Source organism: Hemitrygon akajei, chromosome 1, assembly GCF_048418815.1.
Source record: "Hemitrygon akajei chromosome 1, sHemAka1.3, whole genome shotgun sequence".
Taxonomy (NCBI): Eukaryota; Metazoa; Chordata; class Chondrichthyes; order Myliobatiformes; family Dasyatidae; genus Hemitrygon; species Hemitrygon akajei.
The window spans coordinates 31,009,105-31,031,617 of NC_133124.1; the positions used below are offsets into that span (position 1 = coordinate 31,009,105).

The window sequence follows — 22,513 nt, forward strand, 5'->3', positions numbered from 1 at the left end:
TCCTCGTGCACATCTGAACTGTCTTAAAGATATGTCAAAATAAAGATAGGCAAATGCTTTCTTTTTTTTAAAATAGAATTTTACTACAAGTGTGTTAAATTTCCTCAACTCTTGATTTCTCTTATGCATGCCCAAGTAATAAATATTGAAAGCTACAAAGTATATTGCAAGAAAGTAAATGTTCAAACGTACTGAGCATAGAAAACAAATTAAGACACCTTTTTAACCAAAAAAATCTTTAATTAAGGCAGAAAGGCCCAAAATGATACTTCAGAAAAAGGTAGAACACATCCTACAAAGATCAATACATTGCTCATGATCTTTAACTTGATTGTGCAGAATAGACATTGAACCTACAGAGTCTAGTCAACACACTGGCTGGACATTAAGTAGTGTGTAAGTAACAAATACAAGTAGCTACAAACTTTTGATTTGCCTGCAGTCTGAAGTTTATCCATGAATGTGTAAATTCCATAAACATTACAACAGAATAATTTATTCACACAATTACCTGGAGCAAAAAACAAATGTTAAGAGTTCTTAAAAGTTTACAATTGAGTTGCATTGTGCAAAGATTCCACGTTTCACAAACTTACTCTTTAAAAATAATTAAATAAAATGACAGCAATTCCTTTACACAAACATAACTTCAATGTTCCTTGATTAATTAGTCTATCTTAGTCTACTAAGCGCAATGATTGCAGCATCACAGCTCAGCGAAAGTTTTGCTGAATACATAGTAATTTCATGCTGAGAAAACCTATGATAGTCTCTTTTTTAGGAACACGAATGCTAAGTAACCCAATCCCCCCAGCAGACTTACTACAAAACTAGCCCCCAAAAAGGAGGGAGCCCGTTTCTTAGCAACACGGAAAGCCGTAGGCAGTACTGCAGAAAGCAAAATGTTGTTCACATTTCCCAAGACCTTTCGAAAAGTCCTTCGTTGCAACACACGTTCATAATAAGATTCTAAATTTGGGCGATTTCCACTTCCCCAGTATTTTCTGGCAAGTCCAAGGAACTTCAGGCGATGCAATGTTACACTGAGTGAGACATCTGCAAGTGTGAAAGATTCACCACAGAGCCATGGCTGATGTCCTTCTTCTGCTCAAGAGAAAGAAATCCAGATAAATATGTTGCAAGTTTTATACTTATATTTCTTATATTTATTCTTATATGGTATTTTCCACAATTTCAAGTGTTGTTTTATTAGTTCACTATTACAAGTTCTCCTCCCAATGAAACTACATTAACAAAGCAACAATTTTAGACTTCCCTCATCGGCTAGGGAGGAGAGTCGTATTCTTAAAAAACACCAAACAGGAAATGCGAATCAAGATGTGATCTAACAAGACTCAAGAACAACACAACACAAGGACATGGAAGTCAAGATCTAAGATGATGATATTTTACTTCATTTTAAGTACTTATTAACACTAATCGAGGCTAGAATTTTAACATGGATGGACACCAATAGAGTCTTGACTTCCTTTCATTTTTGAAGTACTTTCCAACAAGTGAGAAAACAAAAAAGATCCTCAAACTATCTACTCCAATGGATCTTATACAGCAAAATATTAAAGACCTCAAATTTCCTGTACTTGGCATTGCGGGATTCTACTTTACCCTCAAATTTATCCTGTGGCAATGAGAAAGAAGTAGAATTATGTGGAATTAAATGTAAAAGTAATTTATTTGATACTGACCCGGAGTTTCTTCAATCCTTCGCTGCAACTCAGTCTCCACCTGGTCTAGAACATTTTCCAGCTCACAGAATATTTTTTTCAGATAGTTTACATTATCATGATCCCGTATCTTAGACTGAAGGAAAAACAGTAAGAAAACTACGTCAATGTAATTTATATGGAGGAAGGGAGTTTATTTCCTTTTTTAGAGAAGTACAAAGATATCAAATTAACCAAGAGGATTTACAACGACACTATGTATTGAGGCACAGAATAATTAGGCATTTTCAATAAGTATATTTGTACCTCATCAGCATTTTTTCCTGCAATATGATCTTTCCAACCTCCTAAAGAAAGGATGCCTCCTTGTGAATATACAAGCACAAAAACTAACTGACAGAACTTTGATTCAAATTAACTGTGTTTGAATCATAGAAGACAGTTTGTCAATGAATTACACCATTTTTGAATTTAGAAACATAGAAACACAGAAAACTTACAGCAGAATACAGGTCCTTCAGCCCATAAAGTTGTGCCTAACATGTCCCTACCTTAGAAATTACTAGGCTTACCCATAGCCCTCTATTTTACTAAGCTCTATGTACGTATCCAAAAGTCTCTTAAAAGACCCTATCGTATCCGCCCCCACCACCGTTGCCGGCAGCCCATTCCACGCACTCACCACTCTGAGTAAAAAAAAACTTACCCCTGACATCTCCTCTGTACCTACTCCTCAGCACCTTAAACCTGTGTCCTCTTGTGGCAACCATTTCAGCCCTGGGGAAAAGCCTCTAACTATCCACACAATCAATGCCTCTCATCATCCTATACACCTCCATCAGGTCACCTCTCATCCTCTGTCGCTCCAGGGAGAAATAGCCGAGTTCACTCAACCTATTCTCATAAGGCATGCTCCCCAATCCAGGCAACATCCTTGTAAATCTCCTCTGCACCCTTTCTATGGCAAATTAATATTTAGCACAATACAGTTTTAATAAAAAAACTGTTCCAAATAATTCTAGATTACTAGAAGTCAGCATTGCTAGAAATAATACAAAAGAGCGAGTGGACACTGTCGTGACTTGTCTGCTGAGCACAAGATGACAGAGAGTTGAAAACAGTTCCTCGTGGATTTTACGCACCAGGTTTAAAAAGCGAGTAAAGTTATTAATAGCTTAGCAAAGGCCAATTAAAAGAAGCAAAGTGCAAGTGGAGTGGCCATTGTGGGAGCACCTATATTGGAATGGGCCAGTGTTCGAGTGGGACACTTTAGGATCAATAGGCTTCAGCGAGAACATGCTGAAGTCAGCCAGTTTTTCAGCAAGTTCTTTTTCTCCCCCTCATTCTTTGTTTATAAGTACATGGAAAGTGGGTCTGGGGTATGTTCTTTGTGTGAGACGTGAAAATTAAGACTATAAGGTATAGGAGCAGAATTAGACCAGTTGACCCATCGAGTCTGTTCCACCATTTCATCATGGCTGATCCATTTTCCATCTCAGCCGCAATTTCCTGCCTTTTCCCCATATTCCTTCATACCCTGACCAATCAAGAATCTATCAATCTCTGCCTTAAATATACATAAAGACACGGCCTCCATAACTGTCTGTGGCAAAGAATTCCACAGATTCACCACTCTCTGGCTAAAGAAAATCCTCCTCATCTCTGTTCCAAAAGAACACCCATCTATTCTGAGGCTGTATTCTCCGGTCCTAGACTCTCCCACCATAGGAAACATCCTCTCCACATCCACTCTATCAAGGCATTTCAATATAGGTCAATTAGGTTTCAATTAGGCCACCACTCATTCTTCTGAATTCCAGTGAGTATAGGTCCAGAGCCATCAAATGCTCTTCATATGACAAGTCTTTTCTATTTTCATGAACCCGCTTTGAAACCTCTCCAATGTCAGCACAACAGAGAGAGTACAGAGGAGATTTACTAGAATGTTACCTGGGTTTCAGCACCTAAGTTACAGAGAAAGGTTGAACAAGTTAGGTCTTTATTCTTTGGAGCATAGAAGGTTGAGGGGGGACTTGATAGAGGTATTTAAAATTATGAGGGGGATAGATAGAGTTGACGTGCTTTTTCCATTGAGAGCAGGGGAGATTCAAACAAGAGGACATGAGTAGAGAGTTAAGGGGCAAAAGTTTAGGGGTAACACAAGGGGGAACTTCTTTACTCAGAGAGTGGTAGCTGTGTGGAACCAGCTTCCAGTAGAAGTGGTAGAGGCAGGTTCGGTATTGTCATTTAAAAAAAAAATTGGATAGGTATATGGACAGGAAGGGAATGGAGGGTTATGGGCTGAGTGCAGGTCGGTGGGACTAGGCGAGAGTAAGCGTTCGGCATGGACTCAAGATGGCCTGTTTTCGTGCTGTAATTGTTATATGTTATATATATGGTTTTTTTTAATAGAGATAATGGGCCCAAAACTGCTCACGATACTCTAAGTGAAGCCTCACCAGTGCTTTATAAAGCCTCAGCACTACATCCTATTTTTTATATTCTAGTCTTCTTGAAACCTGGGAGACTTTCAGTTTCCCTGATAAATACATCTGCACCAAGTGCAATGAGCTACAGTCCATTAGGGATCATTAAGGAACTGGAGGTGCAGCTTGATGTCCTTCTGCTCATACGTAGAATGAGGAGATGATAGATATAAGCCACAGGGAGGTAGTCACCACTAAATTGCAGGAGACAGGTAGCTAAATGACTGTTCCAGGAGAGGGAAACGGAATAAGCAACTAGTGCAGAGTACCTGGGGCCGCTCCACTCAATAATAATACCGCTTCGGATAAATCTACAGTGATCCAATCTCACTTGCTCACTGCCTTTCATCACCTGGACAATAGTAAATAAGGATGCTGCTTATTGACTACAGCTTAGTGTTCAACACAATCATACCCTCAGTTCTAATCAACAAACTCCAAAATGTGGCCCTCTCTACCTCCCTCTGCAAGTGAATCCTTTGTCTTCCTCACTGGGAGACCACAGTGCAGAACAGAAATAAAAAACATCTCACTGCCACATCAGGGATGCATACTGAGCCCACTGTTGTACTCTCTTTACATCCACAACTGTGTGGCAGGGCACAGCTCAAACACCGTCTAAAAATTTGCCAACAACACAACTATTGTTAGCAGAATCTTAGATCAGCTGGTTAAGTGGAGTTGCAGCAACAACCTTGCACTCAACATCATGATTGTGGACTTCAGGAAGGGGAAGTTGAGTCCTCATCAAGGGATCAGCAGTGGAACGGGTGAGCAGTTTCAAGTTCCTGGGAGCCAACATCACTGAAGATCTCTCTCATAGATTGATACAATTACAAAGAAAGCACAACAGCGGTTAGATTTCATTCGAAGTTAGAATGAAGACTTGGTATGTCAACTAAGACGCTCACAAATTTCTACAGGTGCACCGTGGAGAGCATTCTAACTGGTTGTATCACTGTCTAGTATGGAGGGCCCACTGCACTGGATCAGAAAAAGCTGGACTTCCAAGGGCAGTAATTTCTGGACTGCTGCCCGTGGCATGCACCAGTGAGAGTAAGAATAGGATGATTTGGCAGATGGATGTGTGGCTGAGGAATTAGTGTGGGGGAAGATTTCAGGTTTCCGGATCACTGGGATCTCTTCTAAGGAAATGATGAATGACCTGTTAAAAAGGACAGGTTACACCTTAACTCCTGGGAGACCAATATCCTTGCAGACGGTTTTGCTGGAGTAGTTGGGGAGTGCTTAAACTAAATTGGCAGGGGGCTGGGAACCAGAGTGGTAGGGCTGACAATGATGCAGTGCGTGGTGAGACTGTGAAGATGGACAGGCATATAATAGGACAAAATTGCAGTCAGTGAGAGGAGTATAACATAGGTGCAAAATTGAAAAGAGTGATTAAAACAGGACTGAAGATGTTGTATTTTAATGCAAGCACTATACACAATAAGGTAGGTGATCTTGTAGTACAGTTAAATATTGGGAGGTGGGCATCACTGAGTTGTGGCAGAAAGAAGATCACAGTTGGGAGCTTAACATCCGATGATACATATTGTATCAAAAGAACAGGTAGGTAGGCAGAAGGGTTGGTGTGGCTCTATTGCTGAAAAATCATATCAAATCCTTAGAAAGAGGTGACACAGAATCAGAAGATGCAGAATTCTTGTGGGTAGATTTAAGAATACAGGTTTCTGAACAGTAGCCGGAAAGTTGGGTACAAATTAAACCACAGTTTGTGGTTGAGCCCACTGGGGAAAGGGCAATTTTAGATTGGATGCTGCGCAATGAACCAGATTTGAATAGGGAGTTTAAGGTAAGAGATTCTTAGAAGACAGTGATCATAAAATGATAGAATACACCCTGCAGTTTGAAGTGAGAAGTTATAGTCAGATATATCAGCATTACCGTCGAGTAAGGGTGGCAGGGTGGAGATGCGTCTCTACCAAAGGAGGTGCAAGAAACTCCTTCTCTCTGTTAGCCTGCAGGTCACCCTTGGACAAGGTGTAGCATCTGCTTGGCTCTCTGATCAATGTCACATGAAGCAGATGGTGCAGGTTCAGGTGATGGATGATCGTACAAGCAGCTGGTGCACATCACAAGTCCTGGTTGCACGACCACTAACACCAGGCAGACAATCTCTGAAGGGCATTTATAATGGCTGGGGTCATCCAAAAGACCGCAATGGCAAACAACTTTTGTAGAATTTACCAAAAACAATCATGGTCACAGACCATGGTCACCCACATCATACGACACAGCACATAAAGATGACTATGAAAGAGAATTACAGAGACATGAAAGAGAAGCTGGGCAAAGATGATTGGAAGGGGACACCATCAGGGACAATGGCAGAGCAGCAATAGCTGAAGTTTCTAGGAACAATTTGGAAGTCGCAGAATAGATACATCACAAAGTAGCAGTACTCTAAAAGAGGATGAGGCGATCCTGGCTGATACGGGAAGTCAAAGACAGCATAAAAGGAAAAGTGACAGCACATAATATAGCAAAAATCGGTGGGAAGTTGGAAGCTTTTGAAAAATCCACAGAAGGCAACCGCATGCATTTCTTCCAGAGGCTCCAGTTTCCTCCCACAGTCCGAAAGGTAGGTTGGTAGGTTACTTTAATTGTCCTGTGTTTAGGCTAGGATTAAATCAGGGGATTGCTCAGCATCACAAATCGAAGGGCCAGAAGGACCTCAATAAATAAAATTAATAGTTATCTTTCAACAATCACCAGATTCTGGAGTGGTTCAAGAGGACTGGAAAATTGCAAATGTCACTCCACTCTTTAAGGGTGGAAGTTAGATAAAAGGAAATTATAGGCCAGTTAGTCTGACTTCAGTGGCTGGGAAGATGTTGGAATTCTTTGTTAAATATAAGATTCACGGAACATGATACAATAGGCCAAAGCATGGTTTTCTTAAGGAAACATCTTGCCTGACAAATCTGTTGGAATTCTTTGAGGAAATAACAGGCAGGATAAACAAAGGAGAGCCAGTGGATGTTGTTTACTTGGATTTCCAGAAAGGTCTTTGGCAAGGTGCTGCACACAAAGCCACATAACAAGATAGAGCCCATGACATTACAGGAAAGATACTAGCATGGATAGAAGACTGACTGACTGGCAGGAAACAGAGTTGGCAGCCAGTGATTTGTGGTGTTCCTCAGGGCGCAGTGTTGGAACCACTTCTTTTCACGTTATATGTCAATGATTTGGATTACAGACTTGATGGCTTTGTGCCCAAGTTTGCAGACTATAAGACAATAGGTGGAGGGGCACGTAGTGATGTGGAAGCATGGAATCTGCAAAAGGATTTGACAAATTAGGAGAATGGGCAAAGAAGTGGCAGATGGAATCATAGGGGATCGTACGATCATGCACTTTAGTAGAAAGAATAAAAGTGTAGATTATTTTCTGAACAGGAAGAAATTTCAAAAATCAGAGATGCAAGGGGACTTGGAAGTCATTTTGCAGGATTCCCTAAAGGTCAACTTGCAGGTTGAGTCAGTGGTAAAAAAGGCTAATGCAATATTAGCATTCATTTCGAGAGGACTACAATAAAAAAGCAAGGATGTAATGTTGAGGCTTTATAAAGCACTGGTGAGTTTTGGGCCCTTATCTAAGGAAGGATATGCTAGGATTGGAGAGGGTCCAGAGGAGATTCATAAGAATAATTTCTGGAATGAAAGGGTTAATATGCGAGGAGCATTTGATAGCTCTGGGCTTGTACTCATTGGAATTTAGAAGAATGAGGGGGAATCTCATTGAAACCTGTCGAATATTGAAAGGTCTGGACAGTGATGTGGAGAGGATTAGATGTGAAGACTCACCTAATGGATCAGTCTAAAACTAGAGGGCACAGCCTCACAATAGAGAGACATTCATTTAGAACAGAGATGAGGAGGAAGGTTTTTTAGGCAAAGGGTGGTGAATCTGTGGGGTACACTGCCAAAGACAGCTGTGGAGGCCAAGTGCTTGGGTATATTTGAAGCAGAGGTTGATAGGTTCTTGATTAATCAGTGTGTCAAAGGTTACAGAGAAAAGGCAAGAGAATGGGGTTGAGTGGGGTTCAATCAACCATGATGGGCCAAATGGCCTAATTCTGCACGTCTTATGCTCTAAACATATTACAGGAAATGCAAGAAAGGATTTTGAAAGCTGATTTCCATGTTAAACAATAACAAGAGAAAAAAAAACATGCTTGATTCATTAACTGGAAGTTTAAAACCTCTTACCTTTATTTGTTTTTGCTTTGTTAAATATGCTTCACTTAATTCTGGGTGTTCCTGAGCAAGTTTCTTTAATTCAGATTCTGTATTTGCAATTTGGCCTGAAATCAAATAAATGTCCTTTAGATTATAAAGAGATCGGCAGGTCATCTCCATTCAACTCCGACTCTGCCCTCTGTTCTCTACCTCCAACAGTGGTTGAATACAACTTGAAGATCTGAACTTTACCTTACGTTAAGAAAAATCAAATTTTAGGAGTTTAACAACTTCAGGTAGATTGCGCGCAGTGGTAGGCCCTCAGCAATCAATGTGCAGATGAATAGGTAACCTCACTGGCAGTCAAGCTCACTGCTGCAGGTTACTAAAATGTATATTTCAGTGAACGTCATGAATGCTTGGGCTTCCTCCAGATGCTCTGGTTTCTTCACACATTTCAAAAACGTACGACGTACCGGGTAGTAGGTTAATTGCTCATTGTAAATTGTCGCATGATTAGGCTAGGGTTAATTCAGCTAGATGGGCCAGGAGGGCTTGTCTCTAAATTTACCTCTAAATAAATAAATCCAACTATCCCTAATTTGTAGCATTTTTCCAGGAAATAATTCTGATTAAATTTGTTTCTTCTATTCTTTGAACAGGCTGTTTCTCAATTCAATAGACTGTGTGCTGCACATCAACTGTATGCAGAGCCATACATCCTATCCCACCCTCAGCACATATCACTGAAAACCCTACTTCAGCCAATGGAAAGCAGAATCATTACCAGAAACCACGTACCTCTCCAAGACGCATGTTTTACTCCCTATGATGCTCTGACACCATCCCTTTGCTGTCAATCAACCAATGTGATTTACTGTCAGGTCTTCAACCTTATCACAGATCTTCACTTCAATCCTGTCATTTCTCTCTACTTTGTGTCCAAAATAATTTTGTTCCCACCCCGACTCCCCACACACCCACCATGATGCCAGAGCAGATATTTCCAACATGCCTTTTATTTCAGTATCCTACCTGTAGAAATTTTTTCTGATGTGCACCACATTCTCTTCCAAATTAAATTTCATTTATCAGGCATGGATAACAATTTGCATTTATATAGCACCTTTTATATAGGGACATTTTACTAACCAGCCAGGAGAATTATCATAAAAAAGGAACAACAAGCATTTACTAAATGCATTTTTAAATACAATGGAACAGAGCTAGTGAAGCTTATAGAAAGGTAATGCCATGTGGCCCTAGCAATTGAATCCACAGCCAACATTGGTGGGATAAAGAAAGCAGGCACATACAAAAGCTCATTACTGAAACACAGATCCCAGAGATAGACAGCTTGAAGATATTAAAAAAAGTGAAGAACAAAGACAAGCAGTTATTTGAACAGGAAGATAAACTATAGGCACTGCCAGACCATGAGCCAATGTAATCAACAACCAAAAGTAAACAATTAATAGACTTGGGACAAACTAGGAAATGTGAAACAGAACTATGGATTAGCTGAAGTTCATGGAAAGTGGAGGTAGCTGTGAGATGGCTGAGATAATCAAAGCCATCATGTAACAAAGGACACAAATGAGAGGTTAGACCATCAATCTAATGCAACAGATACGAGACCAGTAGCAACAGCAAATACATTTTTAAACAGGAACAGAGCCAGTTTAAAAAGATATGACCATATGGCTTTAGCAACTGAAACCAATAATGCGAGAAAATATTAAATCAGAAGCTCTATCTTAGAAAGGATATGCTGAAACTGGAATGGGTTCAAAGGAGGTTCAAAAACTGATTCCAAGGATTGAATGGCTTCTCATGAAGAGTGTTTGATGGCTCTGGGCCTGTATTTACTGGAATTCAGAAGAATGAGGAGTAACCTCACTGAAACCTATCGAAAGGTGAAAGGCCTTAACAAAGTGGATGAGGAAAGGATGCTTCCTTTGGTGGGAGAGTTGGGAGTGATGTGCTGGCATGGATAGAGGATTGGTTAACCAATAGAAAGCAGAGAGTTGGGCAGCATGGGTGTTTCTCTGGTTGGCAATCAGTGGGAGGCAGTGTGCCGCAGAGGTTGTTGCTGGGTCCACAACTGTTCACGATATACATTAACGATCTAGAAGAGGGGATCAGGTGTAGCGTATCCAAGTTTGCTGATGACACGAAATTGAGTGGAAAAGCAAATTGTGCAGAAGATACGGAGAGTCTGCAGAGAGATATAGATAGATTAAGTGACTGGCCAAGGATCTGGCAGATGGAGTACAATGTTGGTAAATGCAAGGTCATCCACTTTGGAAGGAAAAATGGAAGAGCAGATTAATAGTTACATGGTAAAAAATTGCAGCATGCTGCTGTGCAAAAAGACTTGAGAGTGCTTATGCATGAATCACAAAAGATTTGTTTGCAGGTACAGCAGGCTATCAAGAAAGCAAATGGAATGTTACCCTTCATTGCTAGAGGAATTGAATTTGAGAGGAGGGAGGTTATGCTGCAACTGTACAAGGTACTAGTCAGGCCACACCTGGAGTACTGCGTGCAGTTCTGGTCTCCTTATGTGAAGAAGGTTATACTGCCTTTAGAGGCAGTGTAGAGGAGGTTCATGAGGTTAATTCCAGAGATTGGGGGGGTTTAAGACTATGAGGAGAGATCCAGTCGCCTGGGACTGTACTCGCTGGAACTTAGAAGAGTGAGATGAGATCATATAGAAACAGGTAAAATTATGAAAGGGATAATTTTAAGATAGAGGCAGGAAATTTGTTTCCACTGGTAGGTGAGACTAGAACTAGGAGACATAGCCTCAAGATTCGGGGGAGTAGATTTATGAGAGAGATGAGGAGGAACTGTTTTTCCCAAACAGTGGTGAAACTGTAGAATTCTCTGCCCAATGTAGTGCAGGCTACCTCAGTAAATATATTTAAGACAAGGTTGGATAGATTTTTGCATAGTAGGGGAATTAAGAGTTTATGGGGAAAAGGCAAGCGGGTGGAGAGGAGTCCATTGTCAGATCCGCCATGATCTTATTGATTGGTGGAACAGGCTCGCTGGGCTGGATGGCCTACTCCTGCTCCTAGTTCTTATGTTCAATGGCATTCACTCCTCCTCTCTGTCACTCACAGACCTCTGGCACAAGATAGTGTCTTCCACAGTGAAGACAGATGCAAAATACCCATTAAGTTCATCTGCCAATTCCTAGTCCCCCATTACTAACTCACCAGCATCATTTTCTAGAGATCCAATAATACCTCTCACCTCCCTTTTATTCTTTATATAACTGAAAAATATTTTGGCATCCAGATTTATATAATTGGTTAGTTTGCCCTCATATTTCATTTTTCCCCTTCTTATTGCCCTTTGTTGGGTTTTAAAAGCTTCCCAATCATCCGATTTCACACTCACTTCTACTACTTTCTATGCCCTTTCCTTGGCTTTTGTGCAGTCCTTAACTTCCCTTGTAATCCCTGCCATTTGAGAACTACTTCTTCTGTGGGACTTATCTATCCTGCACCTTGTGAACTATTCCCAGAAACTTCAGCCATCTCTGGTCTGCCATCATCTCCACCAGTATCCTCCTCCAATCCACCTAGGGAAGCTCTTCTCTCATGCCTCTGTAATTCCCTTTAATACTGATACATGTGAATTATGTTTCTCCCTCTCAAATTGCAGAATGAATTCCATCATATTATAAACACCACCTCCTAAGTGTCCTTTTACATTAAGCTCCCTAATAAGATCCGGATTATTACACAACACCCAATCTAAGCCTTTCCCTGAGTCGGCTCAAGCACAAGCTGCTCTAAAAAGCCATCTCATAGGCATTCAACAAATTCCCTCTCTTGCAATCCAACACCAAAATGACTTTCCCAATTCACTTGCATATTGAAGTTCCCTATTACAATTGTATCATTACCCTTATTACATACCTTTTCCAGCTCCCTTTGCAATCTCAACCCCACATCTTGGCTACTATTTGGAGACCAAAAATATGCTTCGCACAATGGTTTTTTTACCCTTACAGTTTCTTAACTCCACCCACAAAGATTCTCTGACCTTATGTCACCTCTTTCTAAAGATGTAATTCCATCTCTTACCAACAGAGCCACACCACTGCCTATGCCTTCCTGCCTGTCCTTTCAATACAAAGTATATCCTTTGATGTTAAGCTGCCAACTATAGCCTTTCAGGCATGATTCAGTGATGCCCACAGCATCACACTGACACATCTCTAATTGCCTGTCAAGTCTGCTCCGCAATTTCATCATGACTAATCGTTTTTCCCTCAGCCCCAATCTGCTGCTTTCTCCCCACATTCCTTCATGCCCTGATTAAACAAGAATCTATCAACATCTGCCTTAAATATACCCAATGACTTGGCCCCCCACAGCTGCCTGTGGCAACAAATTCCACAGATTCACCACCCTCTGGCTAAAGAAATTACTCATCTCCATTCTATTCTGAGAACGTCCCTCCATCCTGAGGTTGTGTCCTCTAGTCCTAGACTCTCCCACCATAGGAAACATCCTCTCCACTTTGTCAAGGCCTTTCAACATTCAATAGGTTCCAATGAGGTCATCCCTCATTCTTCTGAATTGCAGTGAGTACGGGCCCAGAGCTATTAAACACTCTTCGTATGATAAGCTTTTCAAAACCAGAATAATTTTCATGAACCTCCTATGAACCCTCTCCAATGTCAGCACATCCTTTCTTAGTTAAGAGGCCCAAAACTGCTCACGCTACTACATGTCAGGCCTCACCAGCGCTTCACAGGGCCTCAGCATTACATCCTTGCTTTTATATACCAATCCTCAAAGTGAATGCTAACTTCGCATTTTCATTCCTCGTCACCGATTCACCCTGCAAATTAACCTTGAGGAAATCCTGCACGATGACTCCCAAGTCCTTTTGCACCTCAAATCCATAAGAAATTAAATCATGGACATTTACATACCAAAGCAAGTAGTCAACTATTAAAACTGTATATAAACATGCAAACAGGTATGCATTCACAATAACCCACAGAGATCCACCAACAACACACACAGCTTATAGCAAAGTCTGCACACCATTGCAGACTTCAAAGCTAAATGCAGTGGAATTTCCAACATCACTGCTTCTCGCCCAGATGAATTACCGTAGATTCCGGATTATAAGCCGCTACTTTTTTCCCACATTTTGAACAGCTTTGAACTCTGCGGCCTATAATCCAGAGCGGCTAATACATGGTTTTTTTTCATGCCGCCTCGTAAACATTTTGCCTCGTAACAGTAGACCAATAAAATTGATGAGTAGTTCACAGAGGTCCAATGAAATTGTACGATAAATCAAGCGCACTTTCACAATTAAATTATTGTAAATCAGTCATTTGTACTCACCCTCATCAACATGGAAAATACTCGAAGAAAAGCAAGACCCGAGCGCATCAGAGCCGATTAGACCCGATCGCATTGCGCAAGCGCGTCAGACCCGATTAGACCCGATCGCATTGCGAAAGCGCGTCAGAGCCGATTAGACCCGATCGCATTGCGAAAGCGCGTCAGAGCCGATTAGACCCGATCGCATTGCGCAAGCGCGTCAGAGCCGATTAGACCCGATCGCATTGCGCAAGCGCGTGAGACCCGATTAGACCCGAGCGAAAACGCTGCTTTTAAGTTAAAGTCGATCAATAACTTTTCCTGGTAAGCTGCAGTATATATATTTTTACCAGCCGCTAGGAGATATTGGAATGTTGTTCGTGCTGTTCAGTAAAAAAGTATATGCAACGTAATTTGTGTTACCGATACGTATGTATATTTAAAAGTAGCGGTGCGGCCTAAAATCCGGTGCGGCCTTTACAATTAAAAAATTGATTTTATTTCTAAAATTAGAGCTTGCGGCTTTTAATCAGGTGCGCTCTGTAGTCCGGAATCTACGGTAAATCTTTTTTTACTCTCAATTTGATGTTGCAACACTGAGTCCCTGAGGAGAGCCGCCGAAGAGACCTGCAGCTTGGTCATCCCTGAGGCCGAAGTATGCAGGTGTTTCAAATAAGAACATAAGAAATAGGAGCAGGAGTAGGCCATCCGGCCCATTAAGCCTGCTCCGCCATTCAATAAGATCATGGCTGATCTGTCCGTAAACTCAGCTTCATCTACCTGCCTTTTCCCCATAACCCTTAATTCTCTTACTATGTAAAAACCTATCTATTTAGAAACATAGAAAACCTACAGCACAATACAGGCCCTTTGGCCCACAAAGTTGTGCCGAACATGTCCCTACCTTAGAAATTACTAGGCTTACCCATAGCCCTCTATTTTTCTAAGCTCCATGTACATATCCAAAAGTCTCTTAAAAGAACTTATCGTATCCGCCTCCACCACCGTTGCTGGCAGCCCATTCCATGCACTCACCACTCTGAGTAAAAAACTTACCCCGACATCTCTTCTGTACCTACTCCCAAGCACTTTAAACTTGTATCCTCTTGTGGCAGCCATTTCAGCCCTGGGAAAAAGCCTCTGACTATCCACACGATCAATGCCTCTCATCGTCTTATACACCTCTATCAGGTCACCTCTCATCCTCCATCGCTCCAAGGAGAAAAGGCTGAGTTCACTCAACCTGTTTACATAAGGCATGCTCCTCAATCCAGGCAACATCCTTGTAAATCTCCTCTGCACCCTTTCTATGGTTTCCACATCCTTCCTGCAGTGAGGCGACCAGAACTGAGCACAGTACTCCAAGTGGGGTCTGGCCAGGGTCCTATATAGCTGCAACATTACCTCTCGGCTCCTAAATTCAATTCCACAATTGATGAAGGCCAATGCACCGTATGCCTTCTTAACCACAGAGTCAACCTGCACAGCTGCTTTGAGCGTCCTATGGACTCAGGCCCCAAGATCCTCTACACTGCCAAGAGTCTTACCATTTTTCTTAAATATGCTTGAAGAACATTTGTTTCCTAAATATATTTAGTGAGGAAGCCTCAACTGCTTCCCTGGGCGGAGAATTCCACAGACTCACCACTCTCTAGGAAAAACAGTTTCTCCTCATCTCCATCCTAAATCTTCTCCCCTCAATCTTGAGGCAATGTCCCCTGGTTCTAGTCTCACCTACCAATGGAAACAACTTTCCTACTTCAATCTTTTCTTCCCTTTCAAAATTTGGTATGTTTCTATAAGATCCCGTCTCATTCTTCTGAACTCCAGAGAGTATAGTCCCAGGCGACTCAATCTCTCCTCATAGGTTAACCCCTTCATCCATGGAATCAACCTGATGAACCTCCTCTGCACTGCCTCCAAAGCTAGTATATCCTTCCTCAAGTATGGAGACCTGAAATGCACACAGTACTCCAGGTGTGGCCTCACCAGTACCCAGTATAGTTGCAGCATGACCTCCCTGCTCTTGAATTCAACCCCTCTAGCAATGAAGGCCAACATTCTGTTTGCCTTCTTAATAACCTGTCGTACCTGCAAGCCAACCTTTTGCGATTCACAAACAAGCACTCCTAGAACAGCATGCTGCAATCTTTCACCATTTAAATAATAAACTGCTCTTCTATTATTCCTTCCAAAGTGGATGAACTCGCATTTACCAACGTTGTTTTTCATTTGCCAGACCTTGGCCCACTCACTTAACCTATCTATATCCCTCTGCAGACGTTCCACTCCCTCATGGTCAATTTTCCACTCAGTTTAGTATCATCAGCAAATGAGTGGACAGCCGCAAGGCTGTGGGACCGGACTGCATCCCAGGGTGGGTACACAGGATGTGCACGGCACAAGTGGTAGGTGTGTTTACAAACATTTTTACACTCTCCCTCTCCCAGTGTAGAGTGCCCTCCTGCTTCAAAACATCCATCATTGTTCCTGTACCTAAAAAGACCAAGGCAACATGTCTGAACGACTGGCGTCCTGTTGCACTCATATCAATAATAAGCAAATGCTTTGAAAGGCTGGTCAAGGACTACATCTGCAGCATGCTGCCACCCACACTGGACCCCCTACAATTTGCCTACCAACACAACTGATTGACAGATGGCACAATAACCACAGCTCTACACACAGTCCTTACATATCTGGAGAAGAAGGTTGCTTATGTGAGAACGCAGTTCTTGGACTACTATTCGGCATTCAACACCATAGTTCCCTCCAGGCTCGACAAGAAGCTCAGAGACCTCTGCCCTCACCCTGCCTTGTGCAGCTGGATCCTAGACTTCCTGTCAGGGTGAGTGGACTCCCTCATCTCTGCCCCTCAACATAGGTGTCCCTCAAGCCTGTGTCCTAAGCCCCCTCCTTTCTTCTCTGTATACCCATGATTGTGTTGCCATCCACAGCTCCAATCTGCTAATTAAATTTGCTGACAACACTACACTGATCGGCCTAATCTCAAATAATAATAATGAGGCAGCCTACAAAGAAGAAGCCATCACCCTGATGCAGTGGTGTCAAGAAAACAACCTCTCCCTCAATGTCGCAAAAACAAAGGAGTTGGTTGTGGACTACAGGAGGAATGGAGACAGGCTAACCCCTATTTACATCAATGGATCTGGGATTGAGAGGGTGAACAGCTTTAAATTCCTCAGCATAAACGTCACCGAGGATCTCACGTGGTCTGTACATACTGGCTGTGTGGTGAAAAAGGCACAGCACCTCTTTCACCTCAGAATGTTGAGGAAGTTTGGGATGGGCCTCCAAATCCTAAGAACTCTCTACAGGGGCACAATTGAGTGCATCCTGACTGCCTGGAATGGGAACTGTACTTCCCTCAATCGCAGGACTCTGCAAAGAGTGGTGCAGACAGCCCAGTACATCTGTAGATGTGAACTTACCACTATTCAAGACATTTACAAAGACAGGTGTGTAAAAAGGGTCCAAAGAATCATTGGAGACCTGAGTCACCTCAACCACAAACTGTTCCGGCTGCTACCATCTGGGAAACGGTACCACAGCATAAAAGCCAAGACCAACCGGCTCCGGGACAGCTTCTTCCACCAGGCCATCAGACTGATTAATTCACGCTGATACAATTGTATTTCTATGTTATACTGACTGTCCTGTTGTACATACTATTATAAATTACTATAAATTGCACATTACACATTTAGATAGAGCTATACATGTATTCTACAATGTAAGACTAAGAGGTTTAAGATTTTTACTCCTCATGTACATTAAGGATGTAACTAATAAAGTCAATTTAATTCAGATCTTGTGGGCTTGAGCAGTAATGCTGCAGTCATCAATTTCACAATGCTGCCCTCTATAGGAGATCTGTGATACACATGAGCTGCTCAAACAATGTTTTTTTTCTTTTCCAGTTTTGGTACAAATCTGACTACTTACCACTTGAGTTATATCCAGAGGGATAATACACCATCAATAAGATAACGTAACACTAAATTCTCGTAGCCACAGTGGTGCATCTGGCTCTACATTAGCTGAAACTCCTTAACTAATCAATGTGACATTAACTGCAACCAAGAGATTAAAATGCATCAGTTATACACCCCTTAGCCTTACATTGTAAAATACATGTATAGGTCCAATTACACTAAAACTGCAGTCACATTTTAAAATATACAACACTCGTATGCCACCTTCAGCTATGCAAGGATAATTATCACTCTTCATTTAAAATATTTTTCAAGTATTTGGCTTCTTCAAATTATTTTAGATTTGAGCAATGGACAATTGCAATTATCAATATGATCTGAATTCAAACCATGGAAAAATCCTAAATTATTTTTTAAGTTATCCATCAACTGGATTCAAAAGGATATCAGGCGAACTACTAAATTGCCAAATCCTACTTACTGCGAATTCTCGTGGTTGCATATGCAGGAAGCATGGAATCCAGAGTTAATTCCGGGTGAAGAATACAGCCATGTGTGTAGGCATCCACAGGAAGAGAATCTAACAATTCTCTATAATGTTGTACTCTTGGGAAGAACAAACTTCCTTCTTCTGGCATCAATTTAGGAATGTTTGCTGAAGGTACAAATAAATAAAATTTATTCTTACCACAGAAATCAATATGATATGAAAAACATTCATTTACAGGTAATTTCTTTTAAAAGATTATGTATTTCTCTTCACACGGGTCTCTCTCACCAAACATGACACAAGACTTAAAACATAGTTCATGCAACGAAGTTTTTTTTAATTTTCTGACTCTCAAAGAACTAAAAACCCAATAACTAAGCATGAAATTTATTTCAATACCAATGAGTCACTAACCCTTTTATTTTGCTATGTAATATCCTAATGAGATTGCAAATTAAAATTTCTTTGAATAAAATATAAGGAATGTATACTATACCAAATATCCTCTAAGCCAGGGGTTCTTAACCTTTTTTATGCCATGGACCCCTATGACAGTCCTGTGAACCCTACTCAGAATAATGTATTTAAATATATAAAATACAAAATGATTACAAAAGAAACCAATTATATTGCAACACACTCAAAGATATTAAAAATAAATTTGTGACAATAATATATGCGCTTTTTCATTAACCCATTAAATAATAAAACTATGCATTTCAAATATAAAAAAGTTAAACTCTTTTTTTAAGACATCAGTGTGAAGGCTTTTGTTGCTTAGCTCGAATAAGAACATTAAACTGTGGGGTCACTTTGACAAAGCAAAATGCATGTCATGTTGGACATCCAATCGCAGGGCTGTCCGATAGTTGGCCAGCTACGTCGCACGAACGTATGCAGACAGGAAGACTGCAATCACATTTGATCTAGTGCCAGGTCTAATAACTATCATAATTTTGAAGAAGTGACAATATTTTTTGTATACAATATGTTCCAAAATTTTTAAAAGTAATATGAAAATATCTATGATTTCTATTGGTGACAAAGTCACAGGTACTGCTAATACTATTGTGGTTTGTTACCTACATTCATAATTGAAGGAAATGCTAAATTTCAGTTAAAGATTAATAAAAACAATCATGTATTTTTCCCCCATCCAAATTCACAGACCCTCTGGAATCTATCCGTGGACCCCCCCACCCCAGAGAGGTTCATGGACCCCAGGTAAAGAACCCCTGCTCTAAGCTGAATCACATAATTCATTGAATCAGAATGAGTACACAAGTTACCTCAAGAACTGAAACATTCCAGCTGTGGTGACTGCTAGTCTACACAGTCTATAACAGTTGAAAATCAGTATGATTTGATGTAACAAAGGAATAACTGTAAACGAAAAGAAAAATGTGCACATTTGTTCAAAATTAATAAAGTGAATCTAAGAATCCTTAACTTAAAATATAAAATGCAAAAATGTCAAATTTTAACTAAAAATGTGAAATAATATGCTAGAAACACATACTAAAAAGACACTTCTAATACATGTACTCAGCTTGAAGAAAAATAATTACAGCATGTGAAATTCTGAGGGAAACTCAGCATGTCAGGCAACATCTATGAAGGGAAATGAACAGTCAATATTTCAGGCCGAGACCTTTTATTGGGACTAGAAAGCACGAGAACAGAAACCAGAATAAAAATGGAAGGTGTTGGGGGAGGAGTGCATGCTGACAGGTAGTAGGTGAGTCCAGAGAGAGGTGGAAGACAGGGGGGTGCAAGATAGATAGATAGATACTTTATTCATCCCCATGGGGAAATTCAACTTTTTTCCAATGTCCCATACACTTGTTGTAGCAAAACTAATTACATACAATACTTAACTCAGTAAAAATATGATATGCATCTAAATCACTATCTCAAAAAGCATTAATAATAGCTTTTAAAAAGTTCTTAAGTCCTGGCGGTTGAATTGTAAAGCCTAATGGCATTGGGGAGTATTGACCTCTTCATCCTGTCTGAGGAGCATTGCATCGATAGTAACCTGTCGCTGAAACTGCTTCTCTGTCTCTGGATGGTGCTATGTAGAGGATGTTCAGAGTTATCCATAATTGACCGTAGCCTACTCAGCGCCCTTCGCTCAGCTACCGATGTTAAACTCTCCAGTACTTTGCCCACGACAGAGCCCGCCTTCCTTACCAGCTTATTAAGACGTGAGGCGTCCCTCTTCTTAATGCTTCCTCCCCAACACGCCACCACAAAGAAGAGGGCGCTCTCCACAACTGACCTATAGAACATCTTCAGCATCTCACTACAGACATTGAATGACGCGATGTGAGATGCCGGGAAGTGATAGGTTAGAGGTAACGGGCTGAAGAAAGAAGAATCTAATAGACGATGGAATAAAGGGAAAGAGGTAGAGAACCAAAGGCAAAGGTGTTCATTTTTCAAAGTGAATGCATTAGTAATCATGGTGCCTGAAACTTGTGCAGAAGTTGTGGCCAATGCATTAAGATATAATCTCTCAGTGTGTGATGGGCCCCAAATGGTTTCATAGTTAAATTTCTCAATATTCTGACTTTAAATACATTTCACAGCACAAGGCAAATAAAGGCAAAAGGCCCAATCCAAAGCCTTGTCATGATACCTATGGCACAGGAAGCATCCATTCAATCCATCAAGTGCAATTGAGTAACTTCTATTATTCCCATCCCCCAGTCTTGTAGATCATGACTCAAGTGCTCATTCAGATAATAATTTTCGTTTAAAAATTTCTGCTTTATAGTCCCTTCAGGCAGTGAATCCCAGATAAGACACAAAAGACTGCAGATGCTGGAATATGGTGCAAGGAACAGGAACTAGAGGAACTAAGCAACTCAGGCAGCATTCTTGGAGGGAAATAATATTTTGAGTCAAGACCCTTCATCTGAACACAAGTGAATTCCAGATCCACAGGACTGGTCATTATTTCCTTTAAGAGATCTTTATTTCCTCCACTAGCCAATTTATATTCCTTAGTTACTGAGCATAACAAATAATAATTGGTGTATGCCACTGGTCTCTCAAATCTGCACCACTATTCAATTAGGTAAAAGCTAAACTTTTACCTCAGCTCTACTCTCCTCAATTCATTCCATCTTGCTTGATTCCCTTAATATTCAAAACTGTATTGATCTGAGTGCTTACTGTCCTTTAGAACAGAATTCTACTGTTCTGAATAAAGATAATTCTGTAAATCATGAATGAATAATTCCCCTAATTTTAATAATGTAAACACTGACTCTACAACCTTCAGCAAGGGAAAATGTTATTTCTGCATTGACCGAGCCAAGCCCTGTAAGAATCTTGCACATTTTAATGAGACTATTCATTTGATAAACTCTGTAGAATACCAGTCGAATCTGCTTCATCTTGCCTCATAGGACAATACCTTCTCCTAATTTCTCTCTGCTAAACCAAGTAGGTCCTTCTAACTCGCTTTGTCTTCTCAGAATTTTTTGTACTCTGTTAAATCTCACTTGTTTGGTGCAAAGAAAACTCCAATCTCGGCACTCTTATAATTTTCCAATTCTGACAACATCTTTGTAATACACCTCTGCACCCTCTCGTTCAAATGCTTCTGTTATAATGGCCAGAGGTTAGAGTTTAGACAATCTTAATATGAGCTTCCTGCTTTTATATACCATACCTATCCTATTAAGATCAAAAATCCCTGAAGCCATCTTATTTACTTGCCAAGTAACACCTGGGAACATCCATGCCAAAATCCTAGTTCTCTATATACCTTAGTATTCTACATTTAATGAGTTATTTTTCACCTTATTTGTTCTTCATTGCAATTCTCCATTCCACCTAATAAATTCTTTGACATCTTACAACAGCCCAGAACTTTCTGCTTCACTATCCACCACACTAAGCTTTATGATTATCAAAACGCAAGCAACATCTTTACAGTCAAGTTCAAGTTGTTAGTATTTCACTTAAAGCAAGGGACCTAGAAATGAACATTATATATAGCCCTATAATCACTAAAATTCTCATTGAGTATAGCACTTACTTTCTCCCAATGAGCTCATTCAATTTGATCATTTCCACAGCAACTTTACAGATAAGAACCTAAGACATAGGAGAAGAATTAGGCTATTTGGCCCACTGAGTCTGCTCTGCCATCCAATCATGGATGATCCTTTTTCCTCCTCCTCAACCCCAGTTCCTGGCCTTCTCCCCATAACCTTTGATGCCACGTCCAATCAAGAACTCTGCCTTAAATACACTCAACCACCTGGCCTCCACAGCTGCCTGTGGTAATAAATTCCACAAATTCACTATCCTAT

At 40.7% G+C, this 22,513-nt stretch overlaps 1 protein-coding gene across 4 annotated transcripts in view; it reads right to left on the minus strand.

Moving 5' to 3' along the window:
• Positions 1-219: 219 nt before the first annotated feature.
• Positions 220-22,513, minus strand: part of gdap1 (ganglioside induced differentiation associated protein 1) — a 79,427-nt gene continuing 57,133 nt past the window's right edge. For 3 of the 4 annotated variants that reach the window (XM_073040308.1, XM_073040298.1, XM_073040287.1), the window contains exons 3-6: positions 18,177-18,350; positions 8,410-8,504; positions 1,707-1,821; positions 220-1,104 (exon numbers count right to left, since the gene is read on the minus strand). In XM_073040308.1, the coding sequence (XP_072896409.1) occupies positions 761-1,104; positions 1,707-1,821; positions 8,410-8,504; positions 18,177-18,350 (728 nt within the window). In that variant the 3' untranslated portion in view covers positions 220-760. Of the gene's footprint in view, positions 1,105-1,706; positions 1,822-8,409; positions 8,505-18,176; positions 18,351-19,474; positions 19,569-22,513 lie in introns of all 4 variants that reach the window. The other variant, XM_073040314.1, reaches the window with a different exon arrangement.